The sequence below is a fragment of the Condylostylus longicornis genome, unplaced genomic scaffold, assembly GCF_029603195.1.
Source record: "Condylostylus longicornis isolate FDR11 unplaced genomic scaffold, ASM2960319v2 ptg000010l, whole genome shotgun sequence".
In the NCBI taxonomy this organism is placed as follows: Eukaryota; Metazoa; Arthropoda; class Insecta; order Diptera; family Dolichopodidae; genus Condylostylus; species Condylostylus longicornis.
Window position 1 is genome coordinate 16,554,139 of NW_026577979.1, and position 22,210 is coordinate 16,576,348.

At 25.1% G+C, this 22,210-nt stretch overlaps 1 protein-coding gene and 1 non-coding gene across 2 annotated transcripts in view; both read left to right on the top strand.

Annotated features, from left to right (window-relative positions):
• Positions 1 to 22,210, top strand: part of LOC129618938 (protein sevenless) — a 78,858-nt gene that overhangs the window by 42,662 nt on the left and 13,986 nt on the right. The window contains exon 2 of the mRNA XM_055533971.1: positions 12,500 to 12,559. Coding sequence (XP_055389946.1) covers positions 12,500 to 12,559 — 60 coding nt within the window. The remainder of the gene's footprint in view (positions 1 to 12,499; positions 12,560 to 22,210) is intronic.
• Trnar-ucg (transfer RNA arginine (anticodon UCG)) lies at positions 12,298 to 12,370 on the top strand. The gene has a single exon. It is a non-coding gene; the product is annotated as a tRNA-Arg (tRNA).

Here is a 22,210-nt window from a genome sequence, read left to right on the forward strand (position 1 = left end):
GCGCGTAGCCTGTTGATTTATAAATGAATAACAGAACAAAAATCAAAAGGAATAAAAACATAAAATTTACTCGTATTTACACATTGAAAATAAAAGGGTTCTAACCTAAGATCTGATATAGAAATATAGACATATTGCACAACTTAATAAGTTTTTATCAGTTTTTCTTTAAAAGAATTGTAGATGAATGAGAAAATAAAAACAAAAACAAGGAAAATAATAATAATTTTTATAATATTAGAATCATAATATGCACAAAAGGGAGTCCATTATGTAAATGAATAGGGAACATTTTTTAAGTGGTGGCTGCTGGAACCCTTTATTTTATACCCCCATGAATGTTTACACACTTGTTATAGTCAAAGTTTTTAAAATTGCAAAATAGGAAACGGAAAAAAAATTAAAGTATCTATTAGTATACTGAGCGCATACTTTCATTGCATTGATAAAATTCTCTTAGAAGATTTTGCTTTCGCTTATGATTTTTTTTTCTATTGTTTGCTTTTTGTTGTTAAGGTGCCATTCTGCAACTATTTTATTACCATTAATAACATAAATCTATACTTATATATCGGAAAAATAATTATGTATTTTAGAAATATAAAAGGGAAATTTTTAAATATAACCTTGCATATATAGCTGAGAACGGATGAAATCTCCGGACATTTGTCAGTTTAGTTTTTTTTTTTTCCTTTTCTTTTATTTCTAGAGAAAAAATAATAAAAGTACGTATATAGATTATTTTTAAGTTGACATGAGAACGGACAAGGGTAAATAATAATATGCATAACATGGATGCATGGATAAACGTTTTCCAGAGGATATAAAATTATAAATTTTTATTGGATTTCATATTATTTTAATTTTCTATGGGAAATTTTTTTTCTGACTGTTTTGCCAAAACAATATTGCAGGACATAAAATTTAAATTGAATTGTGCGGTTTACTTATAGTTTGAGTGTATTATTGAACTTTTTACTTAATGGGTTTTTATGAAATTTTTATTTTAGAAAATCATTTTATGGGTAAAATTTATATAAATGAGTTTTTAATATGCTAAAAAAAATTATGTATAATTTTTGTGGTAATCATGATTGTTTTTTCATGTAATCGGGAAATTAAAATTGATTAGTTAGAATATTTTATGTTTTTCCACTATGATAATTGTATAATGGAGGCAATTTATTATAGTTGTATTTTTTTATAATAAGAAATTGAATTAAAACATAACTAAATTGCACACAAGGCGTGTAGATATAAATTTTGTAAACTATTGAATGGTTATCATAATTACAACTGTAAATTACCTTAAGGGTTTTGCATTGTTAAATTGCACCCGTAGGTGTTGGTTATATTTATAAGAAACGTTCAAACAAATATGTGAAATTTTTGTTGCCAAAATTGAGATTAGAGTTCTTACTATATTTTAGTATTTTAATTACATAAGTATTCGATATGTCTCTTCTGTACTATAACCGTTTTTCTAACACCGACCAACTCTTAATTATACGAACATTCAAAGACTGTTAAATACTATTTACTGTACAATTTGAAGCATGTTAGAATTTTTATTAAAAGAATTGAAATAAAAAAGTATAACTAAATAAAAATAGCTACCATACAATTTAAACAGCTGCCATAAATTCAAACTACAATACCTACTTAGCGTGAAGTTGAACTAATAGTTTGGAATAATAGCGCCACAATTCTAATAAGATGCTTAGTAAGTACTGATTTACTCATTGCCAAATGTTATACAGCACTTAGAAACTTTTTGTATGAATATCAGAGAATTGACACGATTAGTCCTATCTTTTCTTTTTTAAAACTTTTCCAACAAAATTAAATAGAAAGTATGTAACGAGCTAACAGTAAATTTCTTGCCATCCACAAATATATTTAATAGTTATTTATCTTTAACCGTTAAATTCAACTATTACATAACGCTTTTTACTAATTTTTTGCTTTTTTCCAAGAAAAATTATGTATAAAAATGTTCACTCGTTAAGGAAGCAGTGCTACGTTCAAATTAGTTTGATTTAACCTTATTTAATGTTGCCCCGTAATGTATGCAAAATAAATATAAAGTAAAAGCAAAATATACAAATTAAAAATAAAATCAGGTGACATTATTCTTCATATTATTGGAACGTAGGTATATCCCTTATGTTCAAGCAAAACATAGCATCTAAAATTTATTTGTACAATCTAATCTACCAAACACAAAAACTATTTGCACATTGAAAATTAAAAGAGAATTTTAAAATAATAGCTACTTACTTCTTACCATAATAATTTATAATTTTATCGTAATTTTCATAAATTTAAGTCATTTTTATAGCAATTTCTTATATAATAATTTTTATAATAATAATAATTTGTCGCCATTTTTGTATTTGAACGTTTAATTATAATTTTTTCTTTATGATTTTTTATAGGTCAAATTCTTAATATAATAAAAAAGATGATCGCATTCTTTGCTATCATAATTCTTTCTAACACGACAGTAACAATATTTTATACAATATACACATATATGCACATATACAAATGTATTTATTTACTAAAAGCACAAAATAAACACCGATCTCAATGTACGGTTCTCAATGTTCAAATATCAAAAGCTAAAAAAATTTTTATAATAAAAATTTGTCTAATTATTTTAATAAATTTTACTGGATACAAGTACATAATAATATGACAAATAATAAGTATGAAATAACGTAACATATTATACAGCATCTGACGGCTATTTTGTACAACATATAACATTAGTACTTTGACATGACATGCTAATCTAATTAAATAATGTGTTAAAAAATGACAAGAAAATAAGAGAAAAAAAATATCCAAATTTTTGTTTTGTTATTTTTTCTTCCAATTTAAAGGAAATTATAAATAATCATAACCATAATACATGTGTTAGTATGTAGTAGAAATTTTTGAATAAATTATAATATGGTTTAACCATTAGAATACCACATATACACATATAGAATTACAAATTCAACGTTCATATTTTAGTATACTTACACATAACATTTGCGTTTTCTTAACGCGCTACTCATTACGCGTCATTTTTACGATATTCTTAGTTTAATTTTTAGCACTTTTCCAAAAAATTTTTTGAAAAAAGTGCTTATTAGTTTCACTCTGTCCGTCCGTCCGTCCGTCCGTCCGTCCGTCCGTCCGTCCGTCCGTCCGTCCGTCCGTCCGTCCGTCCGTGGACACTTTTTTTGTTTACAAAACTTCTACAGCCTTTAAGATAGAAAGCTGAAATTTCATACGTACATAGATCTTCACTAGAAACTTATTTCCGTAGAACAAAATTTTTACCTATCTCCCCCCCTCTAGAAGTTATACCCCCCCAAAACCCTAAAAATGGCCTTTTTTAAATATTTGTTGCAATGAAACCATAAGCATTTTTGAAATTTTGCAAACGCAGAAAGGCAGTAGCTTACTTCCCCTAGCGCGGTATACTATAGTTAAACTTTAGAAAAACAAAATGGCCGTTCAAATTTACCGTTATCTAAAGTCCTTTTTTTCCAAATTTTTGATGTCATTTTTCTTCTAGACCCCAGCCTGTAGAAGCTTGAAATTTTAGGAGCTTTTAGACATTAACAAATAGTTCATTTCGTTAGAAGAAAATTTTTTTCCATCTCCACCCCCTCTCAAGTTATCACCTCTTGAAATTCGTAAAATTTGAATTTTTGACTCCTTATATTTCCGAAACCGCAAGCTTTTCCAAATTTTTATAAACGTAAAAAGCTAACGGTAAATTCCATGAAATTAAAAAATATAATTATTTTTCTTAACTCACACAATTAACCCTTAAAATCGAGCATTATGTTAACCCCATTTTATATTAATTTTTGCTTTATTTCAAACATTTCATATATGCGTCATCCTAAATATATGCAATTCTAGAAATAGTTTTGTATATGAATGAAAATAATTTTAATAGTTTGATAGGTATACATAGACTGTATTTAAAAGCAGAATTTTCAGTTGTTGAAGGGAAAAGTGCTACAATACAAACCATTGGTTTGACCCAACTTTATTAAATATAGGCAGAATGAAAATATCGCCCTTGAAATTTTATCTTACTTAGAATATTATTAAATTTTGTTACATGAACACATACCTACATATCTTTAACATATATATATATATATATATTTATATAGTGAAAATATTATGTAAATAGTACCCGCCCGCATTGTTTGACCATCAGAAATAAAGTTTATCTATAATGATATTTTATAATTATAAGAATATCAAAAAAAAAATTATAATATTTTACTTGATGCGAGTGCATAACACATAAAAATTATAATAATTTAAATTTAAACGCTCGTAAGCAGATACTTATATAAAAATTAGAAAAAAATGTCTATACTTATAATAAACTGGGCTTTTAATTAGAGTTTCCGTAATCAATTAATATTTCGTATTTAAGTATAAAAATTAGAAAACTAAAATTCTAATTTATTCTTTTATTACCATATTGAAATTAGATGTAAATATTAATTAAGGGATTCTTGTATTTGTTTGTCATTAGAAAAATATTGAAGCGGTATAAGCCTGAAAGTACAAAAGACCATACTTGACAAGTTTCAATGTAAATTGCAGTGGATATTAAGTATAGTGGATAATTTGGTAACTCTAAAGAGATTTAAGAAGCAAACGTGTAAAATAACGTAGACTACAAACTGCAATAGTAATAAGTGAAGCTTACTCATAAAAATATTAAATGTAAAAATTTTATTAATAGCGCAGCTACCACTACATGAACCGATTCCAATAGCAGCATTATTTGGTTATTTTGATTATTTTGATTAATCTATTAAAAATAACTCCGAAAGTTCTTGATTTAAGGGCTGCAATTATTGCTTGGTTGTCAATTCATTGCACGCAACTAAATCATTACATCAAAGGAAAATCGATTGACTCGACTAAAAGTTTCAATTAGTTTGTAAAATATCACAAACTGTTTGATTGTCCAATAAAAGGCCAAAATTATACAGTTGCATTAGTGCGCACTAATATGAACTAAAGGGACTAAAGGAAGACAAACAAACAATCAAAAAATTATAAAACTAAAAGTTGCATGAGTGCGCCGAATCTATAAAAGTCGAAAATGTGTTCTTTTTAAATTTCTTAAATTATGACGAATGTCATATATTAGAGTATAATTACATATACCAAAAACAGGAACGAAATTATTTCAGTCTTATTAAATATATTGAACAGTTTTTGATGACTAAAGAAACTATACCTTAATAGTAAATAAAAGCAACTAGTAGTTTGTATGGTATAACAATCATATGGTTACAATAACGTTGATTAAAATCTTGTGAATACACCTGACAAGTATTCTATTCTTAATTAACATAAAAAGCGCAATAGATTTTTAGGAATATGACATAAGCCACTCAATTATTAGACTTAAATTACAATTTCATTTCTAAAATTTCCAAACGTAATACAAATTAGCAATCAAATAAGAATATATTTGCAATATGAACGTTTCAAACTCAGTTCATGTGATTTCACAAATTCCAAAAAACTATTTTTGCCAACAAACAGAAATACCGACAGTCTATAAATTTTCTTTGTCATTTTCCTTTTTATATTAAAATTATAAAGTTCAATGTATGTACATACAAGGTGCTAAATAAAAATGAATTCTTGTAGGGAGACAATTAAACAAAATTGTCCCGTGCTTTTACACACAAATAATAATTATTTTTAAATTATATTAATGTATACAACCTGTTATTCAACTGGAACAACTCAAATCCTAAGGTAACATAAGAAAAAAATTCATGTCAATACAAAAATAATCATTAAGACCCTAACTAAAATATCCGCGTTTGAAACAAAGTTAGGAAGCGGAACACTTTTTAATTTGCTGTATTTTTTTTATTTTTTGTAACTGGTAACCTGTTGTTTCGTAATGCAGTAACTTGTTGAATTTTTGTTTTGTTTTTTTTTCTTTTGCTTATGTTTAAGACAAGTGCCCCGAATTCAAGTTGTATGTGTCCGTATACTTTTATATATTTACTTAGTCATTAGTTATTTTACCTATTTAAATAATTTTTTATGAGAAAAGAAACACCTGTGTCAATAAAATTATAGCAGCCAGCTTGAATACTCTACATAAGGACTCGTAAAAATAGTTTTGTTTTTTAGTTTTGGTCAAGTTCACGGACTAATGATTACAGTTTTTGTTTTATGTTTTAAGAGCACATGCATAAGAATTTTTTTTAATGCATATACTCGTACACGTTATATAACAAATACTTATATTTAGTTAGAAAAAATAGTTTCACTCTGATGAATATCGGAAGGCGAATGGTAATTAAATAAGTACAGAAAATATCAATGCATTCAGATATATCCTTTAAAATTAAAATAAGGAAATGAAGAATAAGTCAACGCACTTATTCATAATGAATGTGATATTTTTTTAATTACACACGTATGGTTTTTATACAAAATCATGTTACGCATCATCCTCCACAGACCACAAGAGCAGAACGTAATGGGCAGTAAAAAGATTTCTTTTGTCTTTATATATGAATTAATAATTTTATTTTCAAAGTGTCTAATTAATTTTTAATATTTCATATTCCTTAGAATTCAATTGATAACAAGTAAATAAAATGGGAACCAATATATTTCCACAGAATCACTTCAAATTTACTTGTACTCCACTGAAATATTTGTACGTATCTGCTTCAAAATTATAAATAATTTTGTCGAGACTCTATATATGCAAAAACTAAAAATTTTTAATATTTTAAATTGACCAAATAATTAAATTATATTTTATTTTTATTATAGAACATTGTACCTTGTTCCTGTATGACACGTTTTTCATATTATTATTTAAGTTAATAAAATTTTAGGCCTATCGGCATTTTATAATTGAAGTAAATATGAACACATCCATAAAATGATCATTTTGTGATATGGCAATTTGTGTTGCTAAATTAAATAAAACTCTCTGTGGAAATAGAAGGGCATAATGAATTTAATATTACATTTCTGATATTAATTTTTCCTTATCTCTGAATCTGTGGTGTCGATGATATGCATAATATTAGTGCAACTACTCTATTACTGAGATCACTAATGAGTTTCATTGTATGATTATGCGATGTGTATAACATGCGTTGTTGAAATGTGCATTATTTAAAGAAAACTATTCTAAAAATAAGCTAGCTTGCTTTATTATTATAGGATTATTATCTAGTTTCGAGTAAATGAGGTTAACAATATTTGATTGTTAGAAAAATTTGAAACTTTTTTCCGAAAATTTGAAACTAACCGAGATGAATAATATAAATTTAGACACAGTACACATACAGATCCATATATGTACGCAAATTAAGCTATAACAAACTTAGTTTGGCAGTTTTTGCTTGTAACCCTAGATTTTCTTTTAAATCATCATCTACTTATTGTCTTTGAAACATAAATTCATTGAGACTTTCGTTTTGAAATTGAAACTATCTATGAATTGTTTCTTTTTCTAAATTCGGTTTTGTAAATAATTGAGTATTTAGACAAAATTAAAAATATAAAGAAAACTTCACGAATTATTTGCTATTTTTATATAAATTTATTTAAGGCTTTCAGTTTTGTTTATGAATCAAAAAGTTCTATAAATATTTGATAAGTTAATAAAAGAAGAAGAGTTGTACACAAACAAATGGTTTTTAATATAAATATAGAAAACAAAAGGAAAATATTAAAAAATAAACAATTGAGCCGTACAAAATTATCAAATTAATTGATTTGAATTGAACATTCTTGGGTTGTGATTCTAATGTTTGCTTTTATGCCTCCTATTATGCCGCATAATGCCGCGAATTTCTATATTCTTATAACATATGTATGTATGAATGTATATGTATGAATATCTTTTGTAAATATCAGATTGCTTAAAAAATATTTTGATTCATGTCAGATTTATTGAAATGCGGCTTTTATTTGAATAGGTTTCTCTTTCTTTCTCATTTGAATTTTCTGTTTTTGCAAGTTGTATTTTGGTACGTAGACATCTGATAAACGATCAATTTTTGTTAAATTAATGTTATGAAAATAAAATTTTTCATTCATAAAAAATTTCAATTTAGATTTGTATACGAATTTGAAATTTAAAAATTTATGACAAGTTGTTAATAATAAAGTAAATTTAACATACTCTCTTAAACTTTAGTGTATGACGTATAATGTAGAAATTTTCTTATATTAATTTAAAATTTTACTTCTAATTTATATAAAACCAATTTTCACAGAATTTCATCATTTTGAGTATTAGGCAAGTTTCTTTACTTCTTTACCAGATCAGCTTAATTGGCATTGGGATTTATTATCATTATTATACTTATAGAATTGTGTTGACGCTGGTCAAAAATAAAAACTGTAGAAAATCACAAAATTTTTAAAACGTCACTGACGTTTGTCATTTATCTTTACTCGCGATTACACTGATGATGTCTTTACTCACAATCAAATTTGACGTGTATTCAATTTGTCACGTAAACTTTACGAGGAATGGTGTACCTTATACATTAAACATTCGTACTCAGCATTGAACCCTAACTCATTCAATCCATATTCGCCCGTTTGTCCCCTCGTTCATCCATTTGTTGTTGAAGAACTACTGTTTTGATACCAAAAAGAACGGGCAACTTGAAATGTTGTACTTTATACTTTATAAATTGGTACTTTATATTCGTTCATACAAGATCTTAGACTATGTTTCTGAGAATAGCCTTAAAAAATTCATTCAAACAATTTCGAAAATAAACATTTTATCATTTTAGTCTTTTAGTTTGAGTAATTTTTGTCAATAAAAAAGTTTAGAGCAAGCGGGCATTCCAATTTAATGTTCACGAATTTATTTGCAATTTAAAAAATCGTTACGATTTTTATTTTAAATGTCCAATAATGAATAAACTTCTTAAATTTTCAACATTCAAGTGCTATTGGTCTTAGATGTCCATATAGTTATTTTAAAAATAATATTTATAAAATTCCAACATAATTAAAACGAGATTTCCTTGAATCCATATGTGTTCTGTAAATTTGACTATGGGTATCAAATATCATTAAATTATTCACATATTTTTTGTTATAAAGTTTCTGTTATAGCAAAGTCTCAACTGATGAGAAAGTAAATAGACAATTTTAAAATAATTGAAGCACAATTTGAATATTTTCTAGTATTAATTCTGTGGCTTTGAGAAAAACTTTGTAAGTCAAAAGGTTTTTAATATTTTAGAGCCAAAATTGTTTCGGCCTATTTTTTAGTTTGTATAAGGAAATTATTTTTCTTTCATATAAAGACAGACTTTCCTAAATCTGAGAAGCACATAAATACGTAATTATGATTACCTATTTTGCAGGTAAATATTTTTACATAAAATCATATTTTGATGAAATTAAACTCAAGACGTAGTTCTCTTTTAAAAAGCAAATCCAGTTTTTTATACTTTTATCCATAATATCAGAACTAAATATCTGCATGAACACAAATAATTGACCAAATATTCATTAAAATAAAAAGGTCAATTTATGGAGTTTTTGTTTGCACGCACAGAATTATTTTCTAAGAAAAATTTTTATAGTTAAAAAGGGTTAAAAACATTTTATGTCAACAAATTCAAAAGAACTTTCATTCCCGTATGGTTATCCTAAAAAAAAAATACAAATTAATTGAGTAAAAAAACTATTTGCTTTTGGAGACATACATATGTGCGTGTTCGCGGATCACAGATCAACAATCACTAGTTTGATTTTAAATTTTGACTTCTAAAAGTTTCAATTATTTTTCCTTCCACTCTTGTCTAATGTAATTCGATTATAATTAATCTCATATAAGTATATACTTTGAAATTTTAACGTACGATGCTGAAAGGAATGAAGATGTAGGGAGATAGATAATAATATATTAAGCTTTTAATAATGGGTCATCTATATGAAATTTATAAATAGAAAAATAAACTTTATAATTAATTAAGGCGCAAATTTTTTTTCATTATTCTATTTTTATTTCAATTTAATTTAATTGTTTTTATTTAAGTTCAACATATTTTGCAAAAAATGAGAAAAGCAAAAATTCTATTTAAAAAATATGTAGGTGACATTTTTTTTCAAGCTGTGAAAATTATGATTGTGATCTGTATCGTCATAAAGATTAAATTGTTATTAATTTACAAAATATTTTTTAGAAGCACATGAATTCTGCGATATCAACAGATGCTTATAATAGCAAATCTATTGACTTCAAATTTTTAGAATAAAAAGAATAAATAAAAAATTTGCAACAAGAGTATAAGAATATTTTGTTAGAATTTCTCAAACAAAGAAATTGTTTTAAATATTAATATAGAAAAATTAATCTATTTAAAATTGTCCAGTTGCATGCATTTTCATCAAAATGAATATTAACTTCCAATTTTATAATAGCTTCAAATTTAAATAAAAAATTTCACTTTTTCCACTTAAAATTCATGCAGATTGTTCTGACAATCAAGATAGCCTGTACTCAAGATAGAAAATCTATAATATAAGACCCGTCTACCTTTTGCTTGAAACCAAATAATGCTAAAATTTTGTCTACCTCGGAACTTAAAGTTCACCAAACCATTTGTGAGTAAAAACTTTAGCTTTTATCTTTTATAATCTAAAAGTTTTATTGAAAGACTCAATTTTTTCAACAATCTCTTAAAATTGAAATTAATTAAAGAAAATAAAGCTTTTTAAATTAAATAAGAATTTTATTATTTAAATTTACACAAAATGACCCTATACTTACAAAATGCAATTTTATTAACATTGCAACTCGAAACCTTTATTCAAATTCAATTCTAAATTCTAAAATATCCTTTTAGTAAAAACAAATCTCATTTATTTTTATATCCTTATTGAATTCAAATGTGAAGTGTGTGCCTTATCTTTCTTATTTCCTTTTCCATAATATATTCGTTTTTCTATGAATATCCTTTTATTTCTCAATTCTTAGTTGCAGTTTTCAATTTACATTATTGAAAAATTAACACAATGTCAGAGTCTACTTATACTCTGACATATTATTAATAAATCAATAATAATAATTATTACAACAATAAAATAAATTCAATTTAAATTTAAATAATCAAATTATATAATGTACTTGCAAATAAACAAATTAATGGAATTAAGGGAGAGAACATTTCCCTTCTCTCTATACAATTCAATTAAATTCTCATTTTTATAAACTCATCTTTATTTTAATATCCTTCTCATCATATCAAGCATATAAATCAACAATTATATTTTCTATGTATATGTATGAACATACACACATACACTCATACATGTGAATAAATCATTTCCTTTAATATCTTTAACAACTATAATAACATTTTGAATGTAGGGAAAATAATTGGTATGTCTGTGTACTCATTTAGAAAATATGAGTAAAAAAATACATTGAAACTTTCTCTCAATAGACAACGCGTAATAAAATACTCATATTCTCAAATAGAAAATAAAAACAACAATAATTATCGTAGAGAGTTTCTTATCGGGTACAACTATAATAACAACAGTTACAATAGCTGCAAAACAACAATAAACAAACATAAAGAAACAGAAAAACAAACAGTATAAAATTTGAATTACAATTACAGAAAACTTTTTCACGCATCCTTTTTCTATGACATTTTATATGTGCGAGGTATTTGTTGTTGTATATAGAATAATTTTTTTGAAACTGAAATAAATATACACATGAATGTGTTCGTATTTGTTATACACATGATTTTTTAACTGCACGTTTTATAAAATACTGTGTATATTATACTTTAAAAGTTAAATATTATATTTTGTATAACAGTTTTGAAATATTAAGTAAATTTCTTTGTATTTAAATATGCAGCATCCCACGCTTCTGTTATACTGTAATAATAATTCAAATAATCATATTTTGTATAACATTTTTTTTCACATTGTATTTGTATAAAGGAGAATGGAATTTTATACGATGTTATTGGTATTGTATGGAAAAGGGGTGGATAAACAAGAGAATAATTAAGTGGAGGGTGAGAAGAGAAATGTGTTTGTTATCTACTGTTGTTTTTTTTTTTGTTTTTCTTATTTTGTCATATTTTTGTTATTTTTCTGAGAATAAAAGGATATATAGAAGGATATGCATATATTTGTATTTGTATTTTTTTATCGATTATTTTATAAAAGATTTCGTATTGAAATATCCTTTTTGTATATTGAATGAATGTGGACCGTGTGGCCTAATGGATAAGGCGTCGGACTTCGAATCCGAAGATTGCAGGTTCGAGTCCTGTCACGGTCGAAGTTGTTAATTTTTTTTTTATTTAATTAATTTTTTTTATATTTAATTGAATTTATTAATTTAGCCATAAACTATTTTAACAATTAAATTATATAAGTAAAAAATTCCCACTTTTTTTTTATTTTTTAGAATTTTACAAACACTGAGCATACAAATTTAGGATGTGGTGAAGATTGTTATAATAAACAGGTAAGATTGTGCCAATTTTAAATTTTTACATTAAAAAAGAAAATTCTGTTTAAATAACAACCTTTAATATTAATAATAAATTAATTTTCAGTCAACGTTTTGTCGTTTTGCTTCATCCAAAATTAATTAAAAATGATGCTATTATTCATATACATATACTTATAATTTAGAATTTATTGGAATTATAAATGATTGTTGCAAAAATCTTTATCTCTGGATAGAACCAGAAATTTCAAAAATATTTCATAGTCTATTTGTTAGAAAACAGCTTGTCTAACTAAAATATTTAAGAAGGCATTAAAGATACAATTTCGATTCTAAAAATAAGTTACTCAAATATTCTGAAAAATCAAACTCTTACTGTACTCTTACTCTTAATCTCTTAAACTCTTCAGTATAAATCTTTTAACTTCATATGGCTCGTGAAATTTGTTATGATTTAGTATCTTATTTAGTATGTGCAGATAGATTTTAGTTATAATTAAATATTTCCAAAACAAAACTTTCACGCATCTCAGTCTGCTCAAGTTATGAAAGTACTAAAAGTACCAGATTTTGAAAGCCAAATGTTCTGAAATCATAAATCGTTAAATGAGAGCACGATTTTAATTCACAAACGGAAAATAATTACTCGTCAAAAATTAAAATCATTTTTCTTTTATTAGCGACTGTAACCGTTATGACAGTATAATTACTATTCTTAATTTTCTCCATTTTCTTAAAATGCTTCCTAAAAGTATGCAATAAAATTTTATCTTTATGTACAAAAATGGTTTTAATAATACAACATTTTTTGCATTCTTGAACGCTTTTTATTAGAATGCATTAAAATGAATTGCTTATCTTGAACAGGCCTAATTTTGCTCATATTTTCAAAGGTAATAAGTTTCTGTTACTTAAATCAATGAAGCTTAGAAATATGAATTGGAATGAAGCATACATAAGATTGTTTTTTTATCAATAAAATTACATTGTTGTTAATTATTTCTCAGACTCTTTAATATTCAATGTTATTTTATATATAATGCGAAATATTCTGATTTCTCTTTTCCTAATGAATTACAATATTGCGCAATAATAAACTTAAGAATTTTAAGCATAAGAACTCAGTTATATACACAAATAATATTTTTGGCGGTAAAATGTTTCCTCATAATAAACAAACTTACACAAGGGTTTCGTTTTTAATTTTAACACTTCCTTTGCAATTTCTATAAAAAAACATATGAATTGGTTTGCATATTTACAGCGTTTCTTAAATAATAGGCTCATAAAATTTTTCCAACTACAGACAAAATTGCGTAAGACACAAAGAGGTATTGATAGCATTATAGGTTTTACCTACTGAAGTTTGAACGCAAAATGTAATTTTCAAAAAAAAAATCGAAAAATTAGTTTAAGCCTAAAAAAGTGCATCCATATGTCTGTCTATTTGGCTGAAAGAATTTCTTTTAATCAAGTTAACTAATCTACTAATCAATTTTTATAGCGTAAAGAGACTCCAAAATTAGTCTCTGCTCAGTTCAAGATTTTGTTCTCAGTCAAATCAGTTCAAGATTTTTGATACCTTTGCAGAACAAGGATTTTTTAAGCACTTTCCTCGAAATTTTATATTTCTTTAAAGACATGCGTGCTAACATATTTACGGACAAATTTCATATTTTTATCCACATCTAATGGTTAAAGTGTTTGAGGTTTTCCTGTAAAGAAAAAGAACTAATAAAATTTTGGTAGAAAATACATAAGATTTCTAGATTTTACTTTTGAATAATTTCATACAAAATTGCCTGCGTTATGTAAAACATTTTCTTGCTAGTGCTTCTTGTACAACTATTTCGACAGACTAATTTATTTTAAAAAATCATTTTAGGTATTACAATCGAAAAATCAACAACAAGATCGGTCATAAATTGTTTACATCTAATTTTTTTTTTTTGATAAGGCCTACAATTATTTAATCCAATTCATATATAAAATTCATAATAATAATAATGATGATAATGATAACAATAATAATAATTCTAAGTGTTAAAATTAAAGGTCTCGAGATAAAAAAATAATAATAATAATAAAAACATTCCAAAATAATTCTCAGCTAAATTTTCTTTTATTTTGTCTGCATCATTATTCAAAAATATATGAGCATGAATGTGTATGTACACATATAGGTATATGCGTTTGTATGTATTTATACTTGTATACATGCATATAAATTTCATATTTAATAAGGAAGTTAATGATTAGCACAAAAAGAAATACGGCGACATAAATAAAATATTTTGCAAAAAAAATTTTGAAAAAAAAAAATTAATAATAAAAATTGCAAGTAAAAAATGAGAGGAGGGAATTCTTTTTTACACGAAATTTACGGTATCTATAGCAGATCACCGCAATTTGAATTTTTTTTTATTTATTTATTTAAAATACACTTAAATTTCTACATAAATTTTAAAGTTTTTAAGCAATTTCATTATGGGTATAATGTTAGCTACGAATTCTTTAGATGATTTCCATATTACTATACTTTAAAAATATAACAATTTAAAAAAAAGGACGAAGTTCAATTAGTACTTTAAAGTAGAAGAGAATTTTTTTCTATACAATAACATTGGGAACGCATAAAAGACAACGGAAGTTTTGATTCTATAAGATAATGAAAAGATTGGAAGTAGATTCATATTTTAACATTTTAATGAAATATTGACAAATTAAAGTACCGGAAAGATATTTTTTTTTTAGAAATGTAGAACAAGAATATTAAAGTTTTCACAAAATAATACTAAGGAAGTTTATAATTACATTAGTGCTAATGGTTTCCAGTAATTCAAAGATTTCTATTGTATAAAAATCAGATATTAATTTATTTATCAATTCTTCATAATTACAGTGTACTAAATCTTGTTATTTTAATTCCCTCTGGCAGTAGAGGGAATTAAAATAACTCAAAAAATCTATCTCATTGATGCGCTAGTTGACGAATAGTAACGAAATTTAGTTGTGATAAATGACATTATAGTATTTTTATATAGAAAATAAGTGTTGAAACCTTAATTATGACAATTATATGACAGTAATCTTTTCAAACGTAATATTGCAAGACATCAGTGATGAGTATACAATAGATTTTTAGTTATTCTATATAAAATCAAAACAGTTTATATAACTGAACCGCTGCTCTTAAGAATTTTCCTATGTTATTGTGAATATTTAGCTATGTTTATGGACAAACTAACAAGTAAGTAACATTTGTTTATGAACGCAAATATAAAGCAATTTTTAATATAATATCGCGATGTAACTGACCTTCTTCTCTCTTCTCTCTTTTGTGCCTTTTCTTTTTCTCAGAAAGTAATTAAAAAACCATTTTAGTGTACAGATCTCAGAGCTTTACAGTTCAATTTTCAGAAATGATCAGTTCAGCAACGAAATCGATATTCAATTTATATACGATGTCCAATTATCTATTTAAATTGATACGATCAGATTTGGAGACCTCCTATTAAGAGCTATTTCAGAAAATTATAAACATCGGTATTTTCCAGAACCATGTCCATCAAATGTCCTCTCCTCCATCTCTTTTACTCATTCAGAAATACGTTCACCTACCACACTCGCATTTGAATTATATACAATGATAAAAGAGCTAAAAACTTATGGCCATAAAAATTCGTGAACACACCAACGGGTAAGTAACTTGTAAATAAATCCCTGATATTTTCGTTTGTGAATAAAAAATAATTTTTCAGTATCAAAAATTTTACATTTTCATACAAATACTAGCATATACATATATACGTCCACGTATTCTGTACCTATACTATTACTACATAACGCCTTCGGTTTTCGCTAACACAATACTAAAAAATGGAATATTACGCCTCATAGATCAAAAAACTTAAATTTTTAAATTGTACCATTTTAAACTAAAAATCTTAAATTAAATATTAATAAATTAAAATTAATATGAATGAATATTACAAAATGTAAATAAATTAGACGTTGATACCTTGCGAAATTTTTTATTAAATTTCTTAAAAGAAATTCTTTAATTTTCTTAAATGAAATTACAGAAAAATAAGAAAAAACAACAACACAACTACTGAAATTACTCTAGAATAAAATGTACTCGAATATTATAAAATCTTATAAATTTAAATGCAACGAGGAGGCGTTCAACAAATAAACAATTTCTGCAATTTTTAAATAAAACAAAGAAAACAAAAATAAAAATTTAAGAAATCAAAAATAATTCTCTTTCTTTTACAATATTTTCTAGATCGCCTCCTTTTAAAATTTCTTTTGGTTCTTTGTTCAATTTTAATAACAATAGTACTGTACTCATATAATGTACATTATTATTATATATATATGTATGTATATATGTATGTAAAATTAAAATATATTTCAAGAGATTCTCTGTTTTAAGTTTTTTCTATTTTGATCAATTTATGCAATTGTTGCTCTATATATTTAAAATATAATAATATAAATGTAAAAATTATGGTACACATTACGCCTGGTATACACTAAGTATATTCAATATTTATTATATCAACATCATTACATATGCATCATTTAATAACATCCATGTTTATATCATTGTTATTCTGGATTCATATTATGCTGCAACTATTTTTAAATGGCTATAGAGATCAGTACTGAATATTCTATTCTATTGTATTTTTATATTTTACACTTAAGTTAAAAACTAAAATTATGACATTTTATATTATGATTAAAATCACCATCATTATCCAGCCCAATGTAACATTAGTTTGAACTAAATTCTATATAAGAAGAAGTAGTAATTTTTTAAATGAAGAATAAAAAATAGAAAACAACAACAGCAACAACAAAATAAACACAGAGTATATGAACCCCAAATATTAAACATTATTTTTTTTTGATCCGGATAGCGGAGGTGTTTGTTATTTTTGTATTTATATAATGATCACTTCATACAAATTGTAAGTTATGTATATATATATGTGAGTTTATGTAGGTATATACATAAGGAGTAAAATCTAGTATATTGATTTAAAAAGGCAAACTATGTATGCTACAAAATTACAAAAGTGAAAATAAAAGCGACCCCCATTTTTGATTTTATGATTTTTATATATGTACGAATTATGTATGTTCATACCAAGTTATAATCATAAATGAGGTTTCAAAACACATCCCTCCAAACATACACTTACGTGGTTAGATTTTTGTTTTGCGTTGTTTAATACCTATAGTGATGACATAGTCTAAACATAATATCTAAATTTTTGATTAGAACTACATAATTATACCAAAAACTCATATAAGCGGGCCAAAATAATTTAAATAATTCCGTTTGATTTTAGAGCAAAGCAATTTTGTAGTTAGTATCGATCAAATAAAGCAATAAACTGGATAGCCAAAACTGATGAGTTTGTGTATATTATCCTTATAATATAGGTAATCAATGCAACATAACGGTTTGTTCAAGTTTGAAGTTACAACTTCGTCTTTTCATTTTAGCCCACATTATAAAATTAAACTTATTATTTTTTATGAAACAGCATACTAATCTTAAAAAATTTTAGGCCCTTATGTTTATTTTCTTACTGCAATGTTATATTGTTGCATACATTTAGGATGAATTTTAAAGTAATATTTTTCAAAAAGTGAAGAAATCAATACTAAGTATAACATGGATTGAAACGTATCATGTGCTAGATAATTTAGTTAAAAGCATAAGAACATACTTTTGTCAGAAAGGACAATTACTCTTGTGTATAAATTCGAACTTCGAAGCTTATTGTGTTGAAAAAGTAGTTGGCCGAAAATTGACGTTTTGTAAATTTTGAAGAAAAAAATTATTTTTATTTCTAATAAAATCAAATTTTCATAAGAATTAATTCTTGACCTTTTTCCATTAATAATACCAATTACGATAGGTTTGGAAACATTCATTTGTCAAAAACTTCTGCTTTTATGATTTTGAAGAGAAATAAAAAATAAATTAAACGCTTTTGAAGTTTTGTATGCAACAGTTACATATATATTTTCGGTCTAAGTGGTAAGCGTTCCTATATTAAAATATTTCAGAATTTCAAAAAGAAGGTGTTCACATCTTACTAAAATTCTCGATAATAATCAACTTTTTTTCGAAAAACGCACTTATACCACTTTAAAAAAAAAACGTTTACTTAAATGTTTATTATAAATAAAAATAATGTCAGTGAGAATTTTAATATACAAATCCAATTTTTAAAAAGTTTGTCTTCTATAACAGATTTTTGGCTTTTAAAAATTCGGCAACAAAAACTGCGCTATACTGTTAAACATTTCAAACTTACCGTAACGAAAACCAGATAGGGCACCAAATTTTAGACTCGTAAAACTGGCCTAATTGTGACATCATTCATTAACAGAAAACCTTGTGGCAGATTTGACAAGATCATTTCCAACTTTTCCGGTATTTTTTTTTCTTTCGAAATTCAAGCAGCTGCCTTAGTTTTTTAAAGAAGTTCTTAGAAGAAACCTGAACATGAACAATACGAATTTTGAGAGGTTCTAAATTATATTGGTATACTAAACGTATTGATCGACTATATCTGCATGTGCATGTATTTTTACGCTTTTGTTTGGACAACGTCGAAACAAAAATGACAACAACATTAATAAAAAATAAATCAGGTTTTTCTCTATACATAAAATTTAATTTCATACCATATACAAATTGTGTCAAAACGCTGGATAAGAGGGATTTCATTTTCGATGAAAGAACCTTTCAATAATTTAAAAAGTAATTGTTAAAACAACAACAAAGAGTAATTTGAATTTAAAAGAGAAAAAAATAAAATGAAAATTTTAAATTTTACATGAGGGAAGAACTAAAATCATATAAGTACATATATGTATGTATACATACATTTTCTTGTTTAATTTATTTAAAATAAAAATTAAAATAAAATATGCAAAAAATGAAAGAAAATATGAAAACATTCAATTAGTTTGACAGTTGTTTTGTCTATAGAAACGTGAAACACATGCATGAGCAAATAGTCATATTACAAACGTATGCGTGTGTATGTCTAAATTTGTTTAATGACTTTATAAATAGATGGCTGTATTAAGGTATAATTTTTAACCACTTGTAAGATTTTCTTATATTTGCATTCGAGTCTTTCATTATTGTTTATAGAATTTTTGTTTTTTCATCTTTTGGCACGAGTTTTACTTTATTTATCTTTTGTTTTGTTTTTGCTTTTTGAATTGCTCTATATGTATAAAAGTACACGTATAATATTTATAGGTATAAGTGGAATTATTAAATGCAAAATTAAAAATTACCTTATTTCAGTTCTAGTAAATCTTGAATTTAAATTGTATGTGTAGTTGAAGATTCTCTGGAAGTCTAGTTAGATTAGAATACAAATGTTTCTACTTAACACTGCCCAAGATTGTAATTATTAATATTTTTAATATTATACTTTTATACTAAAGTATATATATAACTGTTAACACAATTGTTAAAATCATACGGTTATATTATATATAATTGTGCCATTTTATTGTTATGTCAAAATAAAGAATGGAAATAGCTGCTTATATATAATTAACTTTTGAAATAAGCTGCTTATATTATTTACACATTGATAACCAATTTACTAATCAAATACAAATTGGTGTTAGCTTGCAGTTCGTTGGCATTCTGTGGAAGTTCACATTAAAACTTAAAGTTCTAGTTGAAAGTGGTTATTTAGAATGGGTCTTAAAATATTAATCGGGCACTATAATTTTAAAAGAAGGAAAGAAAAAAACTTAATGGTAACTGGTTAAAATGGTCAAATAAATGCATGGGTTTTGGACAAATACATTAGTGGTATCAATTAGGGAGGGTCAAATTTTTAAAATTTGTAGCAGTTCGTATATATGCGCGGCAATAGGTTAAAAGAGATTTTATCAAAAAAAAATTACTAAGGAATGCGAAAATTACAATACGTAATATGCGAATACACCCTTTGTTCAAATTTTGTTGCATAAAACGGTTTTGTTGTTGTATTATGCTGTATAATATATTATATAGATTTTTAATATATTATATTCGTGTTAATGAACAATCCAACATGTTAACACTTAATTTTAGAAATATTAATTGATTATTTTAATCAAGTTCAAAAGTTATAAGACTCTGTTGAGAAGCCGACTGAATATAAATTTCTTATTATTATTATTTAATATTTTAATATGCAGATTTATAATCAAACATATTCAGACAAAACAAGTGCTTATGATCATGGTATTTTAAAGGTATTGAAACTTGTATAATTATTAACTTACAAGAAACGTATTTTAGGTATAATTCATCAAAATTATACATCAGATCCCCTCTAAAAGCATGTACCATGCAGAATCCATGCTAGAGATATTATTTTACATAATATTTGAGCCGTAAACTTCAAAAGGTGCCGCAAAAACACTATATGCATAGTAAAACAAGCAGCAAATAGGATGCTTTTATAGTTGTTTTCAACAAATAAATAAATTAGAATTTTATAAATTCCAATTTTGATTATATATGTGCCTTTATTTTCCTCATCACTATTTACATAGTCGGATAATCAAAGCTTTAATATTTGATTTAATATTGTTATATGAGTGACACATCCGAGAATCAAGGGAATTTCATTTAAATTTTGTTGGAAGAACAAAAATACCAAAATAATACAAAAATTTACAAAATAATAACAATTCTATTGTAAAACAAAAAAAAAAAACTTTAAACAAATGCACAATATAATAAATGTCAACATTTTATACCAACATTTTTATTAGAATATACGAGTATTAACCTCTGATGTTAAAATTTCTTGGAAATTATTTCCAATTTTTCATTAAATATTTCGGAAGTGCCTGTAAACTTGTTAATTTAATAAATGATGTCCGAAAATAAAAATCAAATTTACTTAAAAATATTATAAAATCAAAATAGCTGTATATGGTATAAAAAAAAAAATACAAAACTTAAAAGCATAAATTTTTCAATAAAATTTAATCAACGCCTTCAACCAACATTTTAAAATTTTTCCTTTTATTTTGATTTTAATTTTTGCTTTTGTTCTAAAAAAAAAAAGAAAAACAAAATCCAGCGACAATAACGAGAAAAGCGATCATTAAAGTGATAATTTTAACCCTCTCTTCCCTAAAAATCAAAATTTTGTTGTTCATTATTTCACAAACACAAAAAAAAAGAGAAAAAAAAAATTAAATCAAAGTGAAAAGGTCAATGATTCACTAAATTTACAATAAATTTTTATTCATTTTGTACACTTTACTCTCGAAAATTATTATTATGCCTTTTGATTAAATTTTCTTCATTGTTATTTAAAATTAAATCAAAATAAAAGAAAAACAAAAACACAAAAATTTTCTACTAAGTTTTCAGAATACTATCAGGAAATATTATTACTGTTGCAGCTAGAGACAGTGAAAGTCCATTTGTAATTATAAACATTTTTGTAACTTAAATTTTAAGTGTATACAGCCTATATTTAATTATGGCAGGAGCAGATTTCATCCGATAGAATGTAGAATTTTTCATGCAAACAAAAAAGCATTTACAAACAGCTCTCAGCAACTCACCGACACGATTTTGGATTGTTGGCATTATAGATT